General features: G+C 32.7%; 1 protein-coding gene and 2 pseudogenes across 1 annotated transcript; all 3 read right to left on the bottom strand.

The window, feature by feature from the left end:
- Positions 1–1,223: 1,223 nt before the first annotated feature.
- Positions 1,224–2,092, bottom strand: LOC145803908 (L-type lectin-domain containing receptor kinase IX.1 pseudogene; annotated as a pseudogene).
- A 1,424-nt stretch (positions 2,093–3,516) lies between these two features.
- On the bottom strand, positions 3,517–5,586 carry LOC145803907 (L-type lectin-domain containing receptor kinase IX.1 pseudogene; annotated as a pseudogene).
- A 4,835-nt stretch (positions 5,587–10,421) lies between these two features.
- Positions 10,422–11,764, bottom strand: LOC145803906 (L-type lectin-domain containing receptor kinase IX.1-like). Its single transcript, XM_082897294.1, has 4 exons — positions 11,730–11,764; positions 11,298–11,530; positions 10,921–11,125; positions 10,422–10,746 (listed from the first exon to the last, which is right to left on the bottom strand). Exons 1-4 carry the CDS (start codon positions 11,762–11,764, stop codon positions 10,422–10,424), a joined length of 798 nt encoding a protein of 265 aa, XP_082753420.1.
- Positions 11,765–21,061: the final 9,297 nt, after the last annotated feature.

The raw sequence follows: 21,061 nt of genomic DNA, 5'->3' as shown, positions 1-21,061 counted from the left end.
CAAGCAGTTATAATACAATACAAAGTACAATGAATTGTAGCAAATTTTTGTCTCTATATAGAACTAACTCTAAAGTGAACTAATGTTCAGTTTAAAGGGTAAATTGATGATTTGAAGACACAAAGTCAAAAAAAAATTTGGCCCAAAAAAGTACACAAAAATCAAAGGTCGAGAGCGTGCTTCATGAGTTGTCTTCAAAATTCAAACCACGAAAAGAGCACAGCCACTAGTTTGCAGTGTATCAAATGTTGATTATGCATTTTGGTCTTAGTGCTGAGAAATTCTTGTGCCTATACACATAACACTTCAGCTTTTCTTCTTCAATAATTTGTTAATCATATATGAATGAAATAATATTATAATTTGTTAGTCATATAACTTATGAGTAAATTATACTCAGAAATTTGTTTTATATCTAGCTATGGTTTTCAAAAGAGATGCATAAATTTATCATGACTTGTTTTTTGTTGTTGCATCCCCAACGATTTTGGGTAGTTCAGGTATCCATGCAAGGGATTCAAATTATTAAATATTAAAAACTACCAGGAGAAATAAAATTTAAAAACAAAAATATTTCAAACATATAGTAGCGTTTTTGTAAACGTCAATGAAAGTCGCATCAAGTATATAGCAGAGTTTGTCCAAACGTCGGTGAAAGTATCTAGCGGCATGTACTTAAACGTCAGTGAAAATGATTAGTGGCGTTTTTAAAATGATGCAAAGCTAAGGCGACGGCCATGTCTTCAATGAAATGTAAAAGTTATTGTAAAAACCTCATTTTTAACGGCATTTTTGTGCCTATGCCGAAGTTTTTAAAATGTTACTAAATCTTAATTTTTCTGTAGAATCGCAACGGTAATACCATCTTACTTAATATAAATGGAATAAGTGAACAATTCATTTATATAATTTTGTAGTCTAATTACTAGTGCATGATATTTGAAGTCTCATTAATTGATGATATCTACACCCTTGTGAAACACAAATCATTACAAGAAGAAAAATGATGATTCAGCTATAGAGAATGAGGTGAATTTAAAGAAATTTGTGTTGTAACTAGTATAGCTAAAAGACTAAAATTGACCGCTATTAGAAAAAGTAATAGAGCCATTGGTACAAGAAACCAAAGAAGGAGGACTCACTAGAGGTGTAATGCATGTTCCCACAGGCATTTTTGTTGGCAAAATGGGCAATGGAGCTTCAAAATTAAGCACATGAATTGCTTATTTAATTGAAGGTCGGAGATTGTGATCCGGGTGGACACACCAAAGCCCAACCATCATCAAGCATTCCATTTCTTCTTGAACAACATATGGCCATATCTTTGGATCAACCGTCTCGTCAAGAAGCCTACTGGTACCACAAAGGTCCCAAACCCACTCTACCATTCTCATTTGACTTCTTGAGACATTCAGGTCAATGGGTTTTCTTCCACAAGCTATTTCCAATGCCACAATTTCAAAATTGTAAACATCTGATTCCTTGTTTGCATTGCTTGTGATTAGGCATTCTGGTGCCACATAACCCCTGGTTCCTACCAAAATAGTTGTTTGAAAGTCTTTTCCGTGATCAACAAGCCTAGCTAATCCAAAATCTTCAAGTTTAGAATTGAAATTTGAATCCAACATGACATTGTTTGATTTTACATCCCTGTGCACCACACACTGTTACCATTCTTCATGTAGATAAAACAATGCTGAGGCCAAGCCTTGAGCAATCTTGTACCTACTTGCCCATGTCAACAAGCTTTTTTCTTTGAATAGATGGTAATCTAAGCTTCCATTTTCCATGAACTCATAAAAAAGTAGGAGTTCTCTTTTGTTATGACACCAACCAACTAGTTGCACCCAATTTCTATGCCTCAAACGACTAATGATCTTCATTTCTGCTGCTTACTCCTTTCTTCCCTGTTTTGGGCCCTTTGGTATCCTCTTCACAACAACATAGGACTTGGATTCCCTCAAAAGACCTCTATAAACCCCACCAAATCCTCCCTCTCCAAGCGTTTGATCCTCCGTGAAGTTGTTGCATGAAACAATTCACCATACGAAAATTTCTTCGACCCAGTACTTGCCTCAAATTCATTGTCCATGGACATATCAAGGGTTAACTCCTCATCTTCTCCTTGTGCTATTCTTTTCTTCCACAAGACAAAGCCAAGCAGTGCCAACCCACCAACAAAACAATTCAGTCAACAGTCAATCCCACTACTGGTGCCTTCTTGTTTGTCTTCTTTGCAAGGATTTGCAAAGTCGAATTGAATTTGCATGGTTTAATAGTATGTTTCTCAACAGAGTATCCTGTTGCAACTGATAAGCTAATTGTAACCAATTCTGAAAAATGCATACTTAATTCATATTCAATAAATTAAGGGCACTTCTAGAATTATTTGGAAAACCAGTGAAAAAATATTATATTATCATATTAGTAGTTTAAAAATGAAATTTATTGGAAAAATTTTAAGAACAATTGAAGTGGTGAATTATTCAAAGGTAATGGATAGTTGTTTGTCAAATATATAGATTACTTATAAAATATTATTGACTGACTATACTAGTCACAATTTTCTTTAGAGAGAAATTTCTTAAAGTTGATCAAATTTTACTATACGTCACAAAAAGTTTATCAAAGTGACATTGTTTTGGTCTAATAAGCACCCTTAAATTTTTATCAAAATCTCATTTTAGTCATTGCACTTTTGTTAAAACCTTACTTTAGTGATGATAAATTGAAGGAATGGTGACATTGTAGCTCGACTGTTACAATTGAAAGTGAAAGAACAATATGATTCATATTCCATGAAAGGATTCAAATTATTAAATATTAAAAACTACCAAGAGAAATAAAATCCAAGAACAAAAATATCTCAAACATATAATGGTGTTTTCTGTAAACATCAGTGAAAATTGTTACACTAACATTGGCATAGTTTGCTACATCAAATATATAGCAGTGTTTGTCTAAATGTCGGTGAAAGTATCCAGCAGCGTGTACTTAAATGTCAACGAAAATGATTAGTTGCATTTTTGAAATGACACAAAGTTAAGGCGACGGCCACATCAAATATATAGCAACGTTTGTCTAAATGCTGGTGAAAGTATCCAGCGGGGTGTACTTAAATTTCAGTGAAAATGATTAGTCACATTTTTTAAACGACACAAAGCTAAGGTGATGGCCACATCTTCAATGAAATGTAAAAATCATTGTAAAAACATCATTTTTAACAGCATTTTTGTGCCTATGCCGACGTTTTTAAAATGTCACTAAATCGTAATTTTTCTGTAGATTTGCAACGGTAATACCATATTACTTAATATAAATGAAATAAGTAAACAACTCATTTTATGTAATTTTGTAGTCTAATTACTAACGTATGATATTTGAACTCTTATTAATTGATGATATCTACAGTCTTGTGAAACACAAATCATTACAAAAAGAAAAAAGTTGATGCAGCTATAGAGAATGAGGTGAATTTAAAGAAATTTGTGTGGTAAGTATAGTATAGCTTGAAGACTAAAATCGACAGTTATTAGAAAAAGTAATAGAGCCATGGGTACAAGAAGCCAAAGATGAAAGAGTATTTAATGAAGGTGTAATGTATGTTGCCACAGGCATTTTTGTTGGCAGAATGGGCAATGGAGCTTCAAAATTAAGCACATGAATTACTTGTTTAATTGAAGGTCGGAGATTGTGATCCGGGTGAGCACACCAATGCCCAACCAACATCAAGCATTCCATTTCTTCTTGAACAAAATTTGGACATATCTTTGGATCAACCGCCGCTTCAAGAAGCCTACCGGTACCATAGAGGTCCCAAACCCATTCCACCATTCTCATCTAACTTTCTGGGACCTTCAGGTCAATAGGTTTTCTTCCACAAGCTATTTCCAATGCCACAATTCCAAAACTGTAAATATCTGATTCCTTGTTAGCTTTGCCTGTGATTAGACATTCTGGTGCCATGTAACCCCTGGTCCCTGCCAAAATAGTTGTTTGAGAGTCTTTTCCATGATCAACAATCCTAGCTAATCCAAAATCCCCAAGTTTAGCATTGAAATTTGAATCCAACATGACATTGCTTGATTTTATATCCCTGTGCACCACACACTGTTCCCATTCTTCGTGTAGATAGAACAATGCTGAGGCCAAGCCTTGAGCAATTTTGTACCTTCTTGTCCATGTCAACAAACTTTTTTCTTTGAATAGATGGTAATCTAGGCTTCCATTTTGCATGAACTCATAAACAAGTAGGAGTTCTCTTTTGTCATGACACCAACCAACTAGTTGCACCAAATTTCTATGCCTCAAACGACTAATGATCTTCACTTCCGATGTGTACTCCTTTATTCCCTGTCTTGATCCCTTTGATATCCTCTTGACAGCAACATAGGAGTTGGATTCCTTTAAGAAACCTCTATAAACCCCACCAAATCCTCCCTCTCCAAGCTTCTGTTCCTCTGTGAAGTGGTTTGTTGCACGAAACAGTTGACCATACGAAAACTTCTTTGGCCCGGGACCTGCCTCAAATTCATTGTTCATGGATATTTCAATGGCAAACTTATCTTCTTCTTTTGCTCTACTTTTCTTCCACATGACAAAGCCAACCAAAGCCAATCCACCAACCAAAACCAAAGAGCCGACAATCAATCTTACTACCAGTGCCTTTTTGGTTTTTGCACCCATCTTCTTCCCAAGGCCAGGGATGACTGTGTTTGGGGCTAAAGCTGGACTGGGATCTGGTTCTGTTGACACATCGATTTGCAAAGTCGAATTGAATTGCCATGATTTAATTGTATGCTTCTCAAAATAGAGTCCTGTTGCAGCTGAAAAGCCAATTGTAACCCATTCTGATAAGTACTCTCTCAGATCAACCGAGTAACTAAGGCTACTTTTGATTCTCTGATTATTTATAGAACCAGTGAAAATAACACTCAAATTTTGTGAACTAGAATCATAACTAATCCAAGCTTCATTTTCTATGCTATACGTTATGTTAGTGTACCATACTTGAGTAGCGTTAGATGTGAGAGAGTTGATATCGATACCTACGTGAGTTTCCTTTGGATACCTGTCATTATGTGGACAGGTATCAAACTCCACAGCGACAAAGGGAGTGGTCCATTTGTTTGTTTGGGGATTGATTGGAAGCCCCATGGCACCACCGCTTGTGATATCGGGAGTGGAACCATTAGGAACAAGGAAGAATGCGAGCCCATCTCCATAATTATGGCTTCGCTGTGAATCAATGACAAACGAGAAATAGGTGGTGAAGTCTGTCAAGTTTCCAGAACCTCTGTCCCAAAGGTGAAGAGGATCTTTATACATGGCTCGACCGGCTCTTTGCGATCGGTCTGTGCCTAGGTCGTTTGGGGTGACTTGGATGCCATCATCGTTGATATAAGCAGGTGGATTGGCTATTACCTTGATATTTTGAAGAGTTTGATCAATCTTGGGGAAGTTGAAGATTAGTGCAGTTGCATGAAGAGGGAAGTAGTAAAGGGTGAAGAAGAAAATGAGAGAACAAGGCAGAAAAATACTTGATGGGAATAGTGGGTTCCCATAGTTGCGGACAGGCACAGCCATGGTTTTGAGTACTACTTTGGAAGCATATATGAAAATACCTATTTATATTGAGTCTCATGTATATAATAGTATAGTATAGACGTGCAGTTACCTATCAACATTAGGGTTCTCCAATGCCTAGTTGACGCGTATGTCAGATGAAAAAAAAAAAATAGCCCCAATAGGGTATGGTGTATTGTGTTTAAATATTTGGAATGGGTAATATGTTTGAATTCAAACCACTTTTCATGGAAAAATTACTTTGAAAAAATAGTCTCAGAGATGGAATCCGAGGAGGAGGAGAAGGAGTAGGAGGAGGAGAGATGGAATCCGAGGAGGAGGAGAAGGAGGAGGAGGAGGAGTCATATAAATACGAGAAAACTGTTTACTATGTGATTGGCTTGACCCATCTCCGGTGTGTTATATTCACTGGCTGTCTGTTCGAGACTCAAATGTTTTATTAATATTTTTATTAAATGTCTCACATGAATGCGGGAGTTACATAAGATCCATATGGTCACACCCATGTAAAATATTTTGTAAAAATATTAGTAAAACATTTAGGTCCGGCATTTTTCCCGTTCCAAAGTCTTGTTTGAATTTTGCTGAATCAGTCATTGTGTTGCTCTGTTTCAACGTCGCACTGCTGGTCTTCTTTCAGCATAAATGAATTGAAAACACTGCTTGGAAATTTTTTAAGCACTATTATCGAATCTTCGACTTTTAGTTGTACGTGAGTGACGAAGATTTAATTTTACATTATTTTTTCATTTTCTCTCTCCTAAAATTTATGCTCCCTTTGTTTGGATAGAAAATGTTTTTCAAAAAATATTTTTCGTATATTCTGGTATTTAATATAATAGAATACGAAACTCAACAAAAAAAAAGCATTTTTCATGGTCAATAGAAAAAAAAAAAACCTATTTTGGTAGAAAATATTTTCCTCTCTCCTTAAATTTATGCACCGTTTGTTTGGATAGAAAATATTTTTCGTATTTTCTGATATTTGGTATAATAGAATACGAAACTCAACAAAAAAACATTTTTCATGGTCAATAAAAAAAAACAACCTATTTTTGTAGAAAATATTTTCCGTTTTTAAAAGGCGAAAACATTTTCCAAACTAAAATTTTACTATTGTCACGACACCACCTCCACCACTACGCCACCATCACCACGGTCACTGCCACCATCATTGTCATTGCCTCACCACCATGCCACCACCTCTACCTCCATCTTCATTCTATTGCCACCACTACCAAATATATAAATAAATAAATAAAATCTAAAAAAAAATTTCGTAGAAAATATATTTTATCCAAACAAAGTATTGCGTACATGATTTATTTTATTTTATTGATATCTTACTGACTTGTAGTCCTAGACGAGCTTACATTTTTTTATTCAAGTTTAGCAATTCAACAATTTTTATGTCATACGAAATTTCAAGGTCATATAGGTCAGTTTTTAAAAGCATAAATTACATTTATGGTCCTTACAATTTTAATTTTATTAATTTTGTTTTTAAAAAATTTAATTTGAATTGATTTAGTCTAATTGTAAACGGACCATCTAAATAATTTAACGGAATAATAATAAAATACAAATATAGTTACTAAAGTATATGTTCTATGTCATTTTAATCCTTATAATTATTAATTTTTGTCATTTTGGTCTCGAAATATTGATGAAGAAGATGAACGTAAAATTACAATATTAAGGGACGAAATCAACAAAAGTAAAACTTTAGAGACCAAAATGATACAAAATGTATACTTTAGGGACTCTATTTGAAATTTATAATTTTTTTTTTATTAGCACCGAGGTGTCTGGATCAAAACCCGACTAATGTCCTATAGTGCAAAAGACTTTGGCAAAGAGTTTTCTGCAAATGCATCATAATTAATTCAAGAGTTTTTTTTTTTTCCCAATCCGATAGCCTCAAGAAATTGTTAGCAGTTAAGAGATTTTAATTCCTAAACTTTGAAAGGTGCCCATCCTAAAAACCAAGATTTTACCATCAGGCCAATCCTTGAGATTTAAGAACATTATAATTATTTGTTAACAATTTAAATAGTCATTTGAAATTGGACCAATTTACCTCAAATTGAACACTACCGAGACAAAATTAATAAAAGTAAAACTTGAAAGAACTAGATGATACAAAATTCGTACTGTTGAAACCATTAGTATATTTTTATCCATTTTCAAAATCCCATCCCCTTGATAATATAAATTATTTCTTGTTGTATTAAAAAAATTAGGGTAGATTACAGTTTCAACACATACTCTAATTTACTTTGGTTCTTATAGTTTCAAATTACATTGGTGGTCTTTATATTTTATTTCTTGTGTCATTTTGATCCATACACTTTCAATTGGCTCAATTTTGACTACTAATTTTAAATTTTATATCAATGTAGTCCAATTGATAATATCGTTAGTGTTTTTTAAAGAAAATTATCACTAAATTGGTTGAGATTAATTCATTGAGATTAGTAAGTTTGTAATTTTGTCCTTAAAATATGACACATGAGACTATAAACAAATACTAAAAATTGTAATAAATTGGATTAAATTGAGATAAAATCATAAATTCAGGATCAAAATCAAACTAATTAAAATTACAAGAACTAAAATAATACAATGATCAAAGTACAAGGACTATCATCGTAATTTGCCTTAGTTTTAATTTGAACAATTTGATCCCTATACTTTACATCTAATTTCAATTTGGTTCTTCTGTTAAAAAATGTAATTAACCCAAGACTAAAAGATCAAAAAGAGCATAATCAAGCCCAAAGTGCTCCAAACCAATCCTAGCCAAAACAGCTAGCAGAAACCAAAAACAAAATATGTATGCTATCATTTTGCTCTTTGTTGCTTGTTTTCTTGAGATTTAAGTTATGAAGGCAACAATGCTATTTTTCAGCACCCAAAGGTGCAGTGATTCTGTATAGGTGGCTCGTCCTATCTTCCTGCTTATGTCCATGTCACACTGGTTTAAGGTCAGTTGAATGGTTCCCTCATAATTTATATATTTCATGGTTATTTCGATTGAAACTGTCGAAGTTGAAAGATAAGGGAGAAACGAATGAGAAAACTGACAGAAAGAAGAACATGAAGAGAAAAGAAAGAAGAAGCTCTGGTGAACAGAGATGAGTATTTCTGGAGTTGTAGGCAGCCATAATCAGGAGTTGTGTTTTATGGACAATTGGAAGCCTTCTTACGTTGTATTTGGTTGGGAGATTTGAAAAAAAAAAGAAAAAAAAAAAGATAGGTAAAATATGAATAAAATATACTTATATTTTACCTAATTTCACACACATTTTCCCTTTCATTTTTCAAATCCCTTCACAAATCTCTCAACCAAACTGAACATTATTGTAACATATGTTTTTTACTTCTACTTTTTGTTTTCATTTTTTGGGAAAACACAATAGTCTAATAGGAGGGTTGTAGTTTCAAAGTCAATCATAATCCACAAACACAAAACACATATGGTTCCTATTCTATGTTGAAGGTTTCAATTATGTTTGGAGTGTCAATTGGGTTGAGAGCTTGATTTAAAATGTACAAAATTGTCTTCGATAATTTGTTTTGTCTGGCTTGAGCACAGTGACAATCCGCCGTAGTCTACATGCCACAAGTCAATGTAGAGATTGGGCAGGGAAAGAAGGCTCATATAAAGAAAGTGACAATGAGCTTAGCAGGTAAAGTCTCCTTTTGGAGACTTTGGATCAAACCCCTCTCCTTCATCGGGGTAAGAAGTGTATTGAATTGGGAATGTATTGTATCCACACACACACAAACAAATCCACTGTGTCACTAAAATTATCACAATTCACCTGACTATCAATTTGAACAACAAAAATGCTATGGACCCAGATTTCTTGTCCTAGAATTTTTTGGGTGAAGTGCATTTTTGTGATGGAAATTGAACTGGTGTAGTGTGAGTCTTAAGTATGAAATGAATCTGAATCATAGATTGATATCTTTTTAGGGTAAAATTTCTAGGATTCTAGAATTACTGTTTGAAAAATTAACTTCTTAAACTAATTAGTTCACTTTATCCCAAATCAGTAATACTACAAACTTAGACTTAACTACAAGGAAATTATCTAGAATTATCATCTTGTGGTTCAAATTTATTTTACACATGGATCCCACACTACACAAATTCGATCTCAACCACACATTCCCATTTGGGGTAAATTCGGGATCCATATGTGTTGGTCCATAGACTTATTCATCCCAAACAGTCAATGTTGTTAATATTTTTTGAGCAGGTCTACAGACCATAAAATCACCCAGAAATTACAATCTAATGCTAGGATTTATTTATAATGGGATGTACAATAATAAGCTTAAATACGGATCCTAGATCAGGGATTCTGAACAGTTTCTATAATATTTTCCTAGGACAATAGACTTTTGTAAGAGACAAATATCCAACCAAATTCCATGCAACAAACAAAACACAACTAATTATTTTGGAAAAAATTCAATACAATACAAAGTACAATGAATTGTAGCAAAAAATAAGTGAACAACTCATTTATGTAATTTTGTAGTCCAATTACTTGCGTATGATATTTGAACTCTCATTAATATCTACACCCTTGTAAAACACAAATCATTACAAGAAGAAAAATGCTGATGCAGCTATAGAGAATGAGGCAAATGTAAAGAAATTTGTGTGGTAACTAGTATAGCTTGAAGACCAAAATCGACCACTATTAGAAAAAGTAATAGAGCCATTCGTACAAGAAGCCAAAGAAGGAGGATTCACTCGAGGTGTAATGTATGTTGCCACAAGCATTTTTGTTGGCAAAATGCGCAATGGAGCTTCAAAATTAAGCACATGAATTTGCTTGTTTAATTGAAGGTCGGAGATTGTGATCCGGGTGGGCACACCAAAGCCCAACCATCATCAAGCATTCCATTTCTTCTTGAACAACATATGGCCATGTCGTTGGATCGATTGCCTCGTCAAGAAGCCTACCAGCACCATAGAAGTCCCAAACCCACTCTTCCATTCTCATCTGACTTTCTGGGACATTCAAGTCAATGAGTTTTTTTCCACAAGCTATTTCTAGTGCCACAATTCCAGAACTGTAAACATCTGATTCCTTATTTGCATTGTGATTAGACATTTTGGTGCCATGTAGCCCTTGATTCCTGCCAAAATAGTTGTTTGAAAGTCTTTTCCGTGATCAACAAGCCTAGCTAATCCAAAATCCCCAAGAATCCAACATGACATTGCTTGATTTTACATCCCTGTGCACAACATATTGTTCCCATTCTTCGTGTAGATAGAACAATGCTGAGGCCAAGCCTTGAGCGATCTTGTACCTTCTTGCCCATGTCAACAAGCTTTTTTCTTTGAATAAATGGTAATCTAAGCTTCCATTTTCCATGAACTCATAAACAAGTAGGAGTTCTCTTTTGTTCTGACACCAACCAACTAGTTGCACCAAGTTTCTTTGCCTCAAACGACTAATGATTTCACTTCTGCTAGGTACTCCTTTCTTCCCTGTTTTGATCCCTTTGATATCCTCTTCATAGCAACATAGGATTGGATTCCCTCAAAAAACCTCTATAAACCCCACCAAATCCTCCCTCTCCAAGCTTTTGGTCCTCTGCGAAGTTATTTGTTGCACGAAAAAATTCACCATACCAAAACTTCTTTGGCCCAGTACTTGCCTCAAATTCATTGTCCGTGGACATACCAAGGGTGAACTCCTCATCTTCTTCTTGTGCTATTCTTTTCTTCCACAAGACAAAGCCAAGCAGTGCCAACCCACCAACCAAAACAATTGAGCCAACAGTCAATCCCACTACTAGTGCCTTCTTGTTTGTCTTCTTTGCAAGGATTTGCAAAGTCGAATTGAATTTCCATGATTTAATAGTATGTTTCTCAACAGAGTATTTGTTGCAGCTGATAAGCCAATTGTAACCCATTCTGAAAAATACATGCATAAATTCACATTCAATAAATTAAGGGCACTTCTGGAATTATTTCGAAAACCAGTGAAAATAACACTCAGAATTTTCGAACTAGAATTATAACTAATCCAAGCTTCATATTCTATCCCCCGTGTTATATCACAGTTCCATATTTCAATAGCAGTAGATTGGAGAGAATTGATATTAATACCTACATGAGGTCTCGGGATACTGTAACGGTCAATCCCATGATCGTAATAGGTATCAAACTCCATAGCAATGAAAGAACTAAATGATCTGATTGTACCAAGTTTGATCGTAATAGGTATCAAACTCCACAGTTGATATTGACACCTCTACCGTTAGTTACCGTTTATAATCAAACGAAAATTGTCGACGTGGCACCGAAATTTCGTTTGAAATTTTATTTTATCCCCCAAACTATCTCAAAAATTTCAATTGCACCCCAAACTTCATATTGTTGAGGGGTCTAATTGATATTTTGGGAATAATTTAGGAATAAAATGAAATCTCAAATGAAGACGGCAATTAACGGTGGGGTGAAATTGATTCAAAATTGATCATCGATGTATAGTTTGAAGGACAAAATGAAATTTCCTCTTTTATTTATATGAAGAGTAAGTAGACTGTTGGAGATGAATTTTTTGTGTTATGACTCTTTAGGCTATGTTTGGTTTAAGAATTTAGATAGGACGGGACTCGAAACTAGGATCATATGTTTAATAATGAAGACACTTACAACTTGAACAACTCATACTATATATGTATTTTTCTTTGTCATTATTCTTATACTAGTACATTTTACATATTGCATGTGTCGACTAGTAATTTGACATTTCTATGAATTTATTGTTCCAAAGTCACTGTGGGTCTTCTTTCATCACAAATGAAATGAAAACGTGGCATGGAAATTTCTTAAGCACTATCATAGGGGAAATTGTACTATACACACCCCATTTCAAGGGTGTAGTATATGCACCTCTAATTATGTCATTTTTTTTTTTAATTATGACTAATTTTTCTTCTTTAATTATGATATTATTTTAGTTATAACTCATGAGATTTTTGGTTATACCTTATGTAGTGTTTGGTTATGACTTGTTTTTTTTGAGTTATGATTTAGAAAGTATGGAGTTAGATCATTTTCTTCTTTGAGTTATGATCCTGAGTAGAAGTACTGGTACCAACAAACCGAAATCTTAACCGCTATCAAACTTGAGCTTGACCCGACTACCAACCAGCAGGTCCAACAACCTGATGCTGTTTATACGCTTATCCAGACAATTATCTACCGTTTTTTCAGTACTTCTACTCAGGATCGTGGTCGTGAGCTTCTCCAGAACTTGCGTTGTCCATCCTAACCCATTTTCGATGGTATAAGGATGTCTTCCTCCTTAAGGTTACTCAACGCCCTGATGCTAACAGTACTCATTGGAAAGCCAAATTCATTGATGGCCTTCCTACTCTCTTTGCCGAACGCGTTAGGAAAAAACTTCGGGACCGCCATGACCGGATGTCTATTCCTTATGACCAGTATACTTATGGCCAACTCTGTTCCATTATAACCGATGAAGGTCTTTCTCTCTGTAATGACCTTAAACTTCATTATCAAATGAAACAACAGAATTTAACAGGAAGAAAAGAATTAGGAGAATTTTGTGAACAATTTGCTTATGAACCTGGCATTAAATATCCTAATAAAACCAGAAAAATATCTCATAAAAAATCTTCGAAACCATACAGAAAAAAGTCCTCCAAGACTAGCCATCCGAAACCACCTAAGAAGTTTTATCCAAAAAGAGCTACCAGTAAACAAAAAGGAAAATCTAAATCAGAAGTTAAATGCTACAAATGTGGCCAAACAGGACATTATGCTAATAGATGTAAGTCTAAAGCCAAATCTAAGGTTAATGAATTAAACCTTGATCCAGACATTAAAGAACAGTTAATCCAAGCTTTAGAGGCAGAAGAAAACTCAACTGCAGACGAAATCCCTTCTGATGATGAGCTTAACCAATTATACTCTACTTCCTCTGATGAAGATGAACCAGAAGAATCCTGTCCTTGTAGTACCAATCAGGAACAAATATCAGAAATTAATTACTGGAAATCCATAGTGGAAATGAATGGTTTACACTTAGGAGAACCAAGTAGTATTAATGTCTTAACCGATACCCAAAAGGATATGCTTGCTGTAGCAGATCAAATCCAGGATCCCGAAATAAAAATTAAATATTTAAAAATGTGTTATGATCACCAGCAGACTATAACAGACACCCCTCCTATTCCAGATTATTCTTACAATCTTCAAACAGTAATTAACAGAATTCAAACCAAGTCCGTAGTAGAACAACCAACTACTCTCCAGGATTTAAAAATGGAAATTAATATCCTCAAAACAGAAGTTAAGCACTTGCAAACTGCCAGTGAAGCCGCCATCAAAGATATTAAATATCTTCATACCCAAATTCCCAAACAGAAAGAAAAAGAAACTGAACAAAAACTTGATTTTAATAAGACAGAACCAAAAGCCTCTACTCCTTATCTTTTACTTGTTAATCAAGTCACTTTTCAGAAATGGTATATCAAAATTTCTTTTATGATTAAACCGGATTTTATCATTAAGGATGCCATTGCCTTAGTTGATAGTGGAGCAGATATGAACTGTATCCAAGAAGGTATAGTTCCAACCAGATACTTTGAAAAGACTACCCAGAGTCTTACCAGTGCAAGTGGAAATTCTCTCCAAATCAGGTATAAAATTCCAGAAGCCTATATTTGTAATGAAGATCTCTGTCTCCCAACATCCTTTGTTCTAGTCAGAAATCTTGCTACAAATATCATTTTAGGCACACCTTTTCTTTGACTTTTGATGCCTATCCAGAAAATTGATTCAACAGAAATATATTCTCAATTACAAGGAAAATCCATAATCTTTGAATTTATCACTCAACCGTATACAAAAGAATTAGATCAAATTCGTGATTTAATTTCTGTTAAACAAAATCAGATAAATTTAATTCAAAAAGAAGTTTCTTTTTTAACAACAGAACAAAGGCTCAACCAATCTGCTTTTCAACAGAAAATTAAATTAATTGAAAAAGAATTTCAAACAGAAGTATGTGGTACTGTTCCTAATGCTTTTTGGAATCGCAAAAAATATACTGTAACTTTACCATATGAACCAGATTTTGATGAAAAATATATTCCAACTAGAGCTCGCCCTAGCCAGATGAAAAAGGAATATATGGAATTATGCAAAACAGAAATTCAAAATCTTCTTGAAAAGAAACTCATCCGTCCCAGTCATTCCCCGTGGAGTTGTACCGCTTTTTATGTTAATAAAAATGCAGAGTTAGAACGAGGCGTTCCTCGCCTTGTGATTAACTACAAACCGCTAAATGATAAACTGAAATGGATTCGTTATCCTATTCCGAATAAAAAGGATCTTTTAGATCGTCTCCAGGATGCCATAATTTTTTCCAAATTTGATTTAAAATCAGGCTATTGGCAAATTGAAATTGCTGAACAGGATCGCTATAAAACAGCTTTTACCGTACCCTTTGGACATTATGAATGGAATGTCATGCCTTTTGGCTTGAAAAATGCTCCATCAGAATTCCAACATATCATGAATGATATTTTTAATCCTTTTACAGAATTCACTTTATCTTACATTGATGATGTTTTGATTTTCTCTTCATCAATTGACCAGCATGTTAAACATCTTAATATTTTTAAGAATGTTATTATCAGAAATGGTTTAGTTCTTTCTGCACCAAAGATGCAATTATTTCAAACCACCATCAGATATTTAGGACATAATATTTCTAATGGTAGTATTATTCCTATTAACAGAAGCATAGAGTTTGCCTCTAAATTCCCCGATGAAATTAAAGACAAAACTCAATTACAGAGATTTTTAGGCAGTCTTAATTATATTAGAAACTATTATCATAATTTATCAGCAGATGCTAACATTTTGTATTCCAGGTTACGGAAGAATCCTCCACCTTGGTCACCAGAACATACTTTAGCAGTTCAAAAAATTAAAGCTAAAGTCCAACAGTTACCTTGTTTTAATCTACCTAATCCTGAATGGAAGAAAATTGTTGAAACCGACGCTTCCAATGAAGGATTTGGTGGTATTTTAAAACAGTTTAATCCCAAGACTCAGAAAGAAGAACTCTTGCGTTTTCATTCTGGGCATTGGAATCAAGCTGCTTTAAATTATCCAACTATTAAACAGGAATGTTTAGCCATTGTAAAATGTGTTATAAAATTCCAGGATGATCTTTTAAACCAGCATTTTATCATCAAAGTGGATTGCTCTGCTGCCCGACAGATATTTAAACAGGATGTTAAAAATCTTGTTTCCAAACAGATATTCGTAAGCTGGCAGGGTTACTTATCCAATTTTGATTTTGATATTGAGTATATCAAAGGAGAAACTAACTCTTTGCCTGACTTTTTGACCCGTGAATATTTGCAGAAATCCGCAAATGACCAGTAGGGGCCAAAGAGGTCGTGGTCGTGGCAGGGGTTCAAACCCTCGCTATGATCCATCCGAATTTCCTCCCTTAAGAGGACAAACCAGTAATCCATCGGCCAAGGATGTTCTCTTGAGGCCGGAAGATCCGTATACTCCTAACAGTCTTACCGAGGAAACTGTCCTCTGGATTGAACCGTCTGACGAACAGTGCATGACCGATCTGATATAGACTTAAACAAATGGTTGATATATATATATATATATATATATATTAAATATAGTTAAACAATTTGATAGGTATAGACTGTTAGTTTTTAAAAGTACAATCATATAATACAATCTTATGAAATCAAATAGAAATCTCGACATAATCGATCAAAATTCTAATATTTAGAGCTTGTTTGGCATGAGCGTTTTTGATGAAAATAGTCAAAATGTCAAAACATCAAATCAGAACACTTTTTTACTTTTTATACATCTTTTCTTAAAACATAAAAAAAATCAATTAAAAGAATCAATTCCGAAATAGCCCCTAATGTCTTTTTTCACCTCTCCATTTATTTATATTAATCGTGACTAATAGATTAAAATTTTACAATACATATGGCACGTTTGTTTGTTTGGTGAGTGCTACATATGAACTTAATATTCAATTCATTAACTTTTTTCTATTATAATTTGAACTCACAAAATGATTACAGGGGTGCGAACCAAAATGATAAGCAAATAAGTCTCAAAAATTGAGGCTCCGTTGGGAAAGTCTCTCAAAATATGGTTCCACCCGTTGATTTGAGTGTGTTGTTTGTTTGGGTCTTTCAAATCATAATTCTACACCCATTTCTCAAAACTCAATTTAAAACAGAATTGTTACTTTTCAAAACTCATAACCAAAACACATAATTCAAAACTTAATTCAAATCAATATTTTAATTTTTTAAATATTTTAAATATTTTTAAAATATTTTAATTTTGTTAAGATTTTAAATATTTTAATATTTAAATATGTTATGCATTTTTTAAATTTTTTGAATACTTTTAAATATTTTAATTTCAAAATATTACGATTCACAGTTTTTAAATTTTAAAATATTTTATTAAAATAAATTCAAACTCTATTTTATAGAAATATTTTTAAGTATTTTAATTTTTTTGTTATGTATTTGGTTACGATTTAGGTGTAGAGTTGTGAAAGTCGTATGGAGTTTCGAGTTATGCGTTTGGTTATGCGTTTTAAAAATAATTTCATAATTGACTTTTGTTTTATGTGTTTGGTTACGATTTGAGTGTAGAGTTGTTTTTAAATTTAAAATATTAATACTTGAAATTATTTAAAATTTTTGAATATTTAAATTATTTAAATTTTTACGATTTAAATTTTTTGAATATTTATTTTAATTTTTTACTTTTTAAATTTTTTAGATTATTTAAATTATTTAAATATTTATGATTTTAATTTTTTGAGTATTTATTTTGAAAAAAATTTATTTCCTCTGTAGTATTTTCAATTAAAAAGCTGATTAATGTTATTTTCTATTAACAATAATTTTTTTTAATAGAATTCTAAAAAGAGTTTGGTTATTAGTGTTGATCAGAATTTTCAATAGTGTGAAAGTAGTATGTTTTGTTTTGAGTTATAATAATTTGAATTAAGTTTCGAAAACTCTTTCCAAAACTCATAACCAAAAAAATTTTCTTACTTCACATGTCAGATCAAACTTTCAAAACTCAATTCCACACTCTATTCAAAAACTATAACCGAACAAATTTTCTACACTCAAATCATAATTCCACAACTCACAAACTCAAAATACAACTCATACTTTCAAATCATATTTACAAAACTCTACCAAACGTAACCTAAAACTATGTATTATTCAATACTCAAGATCTAAGAATAATTAAAACAAAAAACAAAAAATAAAAATTTAAAAATTTTGCCAAACGGGCCTTACGAAGTTGAAATCGAGACGTAATATAATTTGTTTTTATCAATTTAAATAGAATGGTTCACGACACTAGAACTATTATAAAACTACACAATTCAAAGGATTTGTAAATTCATACCAACTCAACTCGAGTCAATGCCCGAACCCACAAACAAATTAAGAATATTATTTAACAGATACCCAAAAAAATAATAAATAAATAAATAAATTTAATTTGATTCAACTCGTTACAAATATATTATTAACATCACAGTTATAAGAAGTATGCCATACAATGGTATTATTAAAATTTCAAAAATATCCCATGGCTTTTACTCAACCACCTTACTATAGAGGCTAATAAATTGTGTGCGTGACATTAGTAAGGCCAATCATCTAGCCACACAAGATCTTATGTCCCTATTTTTCCCTCCACATATTTCAAATTATTTATTTGTCATACGATAAGTTTGACCGTATAAAAAGAAATGATTTGAGACAATGGGTCAAGCCCGTGTGGTGATTTTTGGATCCAATGGGTCAAGCCCATTTTGCCCATAACCTCCCTCTCTACAAAACAAAACTTGGGCACCCCTTGGGGTGTGCCCCGAGGTCCAATCCCGTGCCTTATAAACCCACTCAAAACATCCCACCAAATCCATGTGGGACAAGCCATTTTCCAACCTTAAGGAATTTCCACCAAAACTCCATTTCCGTGGAGCTCACTTTGGCTTCAATTTCCCATTCACCCGATAATGGTTTTGAGCAACCAAATATACCACGTGAATCACAACGCGGCATAGAACGCGTTACCGCTTAGACCCGCCAAAATAGACGTACGGGTCCCACCTAAATAATAGACTAAAGTTAGCAAAAAATTCTGTTTTTACCCAGAATTTTTCAACCATTTCCAACAAATTGTTATAAAGTAGGGATTAGTTTTAGGTGTGAAAGTATTTTATGAAAAAAATTGAATGTTTGATTATGATGCTTGCATTTAGACAAGGCCATGTGCATTGTGGTTACATGAAATATTATTGGCCATTCAGATTTGCCAGCTCTAAGGTTGTGTTTTTCTAGCCCGATCTGATCATGGTCGATTCTCATTATTGAATCTATTGATAACCGGACTAGTAAATCTATTTGTCCAAAAAAAAAAGGGTCAAAAAATTTATTGAGAATTTGATTATGCGGGCTTTCTTTTTTAATAAAAAGGCGCTTCTATGATGAAGGAGGCATTGTGGACTATCTTGTACATTATTTGTAGTGCTCATGGCGAACACATAGCCCAACTACCACCTTGAGGCATGGACAACACATTGCCCAGCCAACACCTAGAAGTATTGTCCGCTTTGGCCTAAAGCGTGATAGCTGGAGAGCCGCACGGATTTATTCCTTTGGTTTCCCAAGGACGCCTCCACAATGGAAGTGTCCAATGCTATCTTATAAGTCTATTCTAAATATTATATACAATCGATGTGGGATGGCAACACATATTTGAAACAAGATAATTGAGAATATTATCCGCAATCGATGTGGGATGGCAACCCATATATTTGAAACAAATGATATAATAACAAATATATAGCTTGGACATGAACATTGAATACATCATATTAATATTTTTCAAAACTGGTGTCGTTCAATGGTCAATTTTATTGAATTATTTTAGAAAATTTGAAGTTATTTTCAAATTTTCAAAACTTTAATTTATATTTCTTTATTTATCTTGATGAAACTTTGTCCCACGTAAAAAAAGAAAGGATAAAAATAATGTATTAATAAATGAAGTTTTCAAAGTAATTTTTAAATCAAAGAGGCTTGATGATTTAAACCAAAAAAGCATTTTGACGGTGGAGGTATTGCTGATGAAGAGTGATAAAAAAAATTTATTAAAAAATCTACGTCAATAAATTTTTATTTTAACTTCACAAATGGTTGATATATATATATATATATATATATATATATATATATATATATATATATATTAAATATACTTAAACAATTTGATAGGTATAGACTGTTAGTTTTTAAAAGTACAATCATATAATACAATCTTATGAAATCAAATAGAAATCTCGACATAATCGATCAAAATTCTAATATTTAGAGCTTGTTTGGCATGAGCGTTTTTGATGAAAATAGTCAAAATGTCAAAACATCAAATCAGAACACTTTTTTACTTTTTATACATCTTTTCTTAAAACATAAAAAAAATCAATTAAAAGAATCAATTCCGAAATAGCCCCTAATGTCTTTTTTCACCTCTCCATTTATTTATATTAATCGTAAGTAATAGATTAAAATTTTACAATACATATGGCACGTTTGTTTGTTTGGTGAGTGCTACATATGAACTTAATATTCAATTCATTAACTTTTTCCTATTATAATTTGAACTCACAAAATGATTACAGGGGTGCGAACCAAAATGATAAGCAAATAAGTCTCAAAAATTGAGGCTCCGTTGGGAAAGTCTCTCAAAATATGGTTCCACCCGTTGATTTGAGTGTGTTGTTTGTTTGGGTCTTTCAAATCATAATTCTACACCCATTTCTCAAAACTCAATTTAAAACAGAATTGTTACTTTTCAAAACTCATAACCAAAACACATAATTCAAAACTTAATTCAAATCAATATTTTAATTTTTTAAATATTTTAAATATTTTTAAAATATTTTAATTTTGTTAAGATTTTAAATATTTTAATATTTAAATATGTTATGCATTTTTTAAATTTTTTGAATACTTTTAAATATTTTAATTTCAAAATATTACGATTCACAGTTTTTAAATTTTAAAATATTTTATTAAAATAAATTCAAACTCTATTTTATAGAAATATTTTTAAGTATTTTAATTTTTTTGTTATGTATTTGGTTACGATTTAGGTGTAGAGTTGTGAAAGTCGTATGGAGTTTCGAGTTATGCGTTTGGTTATGCGTTTTAAAAATAATTTCATAATTGACTTTTGTTTTATGTGTTTGGTTACGATTTGAGTGTAGAGTTGTTTTTAAATTTAAAATATTAATACTTGAAATTATTTAAAATTTTTGAATATTTAAATTATTTAAATTTTTACGATTTAAATTTTTTGAATATTTAT

This window comes from Camellia sinensis, chromosome 12, assembly GCF_055761805.1.
Source record: "Camellia sinensis isolate YWXY chromosome 12, ASM5576180v1, whole genome shotgun sequence".
Taxonomy (NCBI): domain Eukaryota; kingdom Viridiplantae; phylum Streptophyta; class Magnoliopsida; order Ericales; family Theaceae; genus Camellia; species Camellia sinensis.
This window is presented reverse-complemented; position numbering and strand designations above follow the sequence as displayed.

Bases quoted from the DNA above. Each gene is read 5' to 3' on its own strand.
- LOC145803906 (XM_082897294.1), bottom strand. From the start codon at position 11,764: ATGGGATTGACCGTTACAGTATCCCGAGACCTCAT. The intron at 11,126-11,297 runs GTATGTCCACGG...GTTGCTATGAAG, and splicing joins AGATGAGGAGTTCACCCTTG to AGGATATCAAAGGGATCAAA. The intron at 10,747-10,920 runs GTACAAGATCGC...CTATTTTGGCAG, and splicing joins TTGTTGACATGGGCAAGAAG to GAATCAAGGGCTACATGGCA.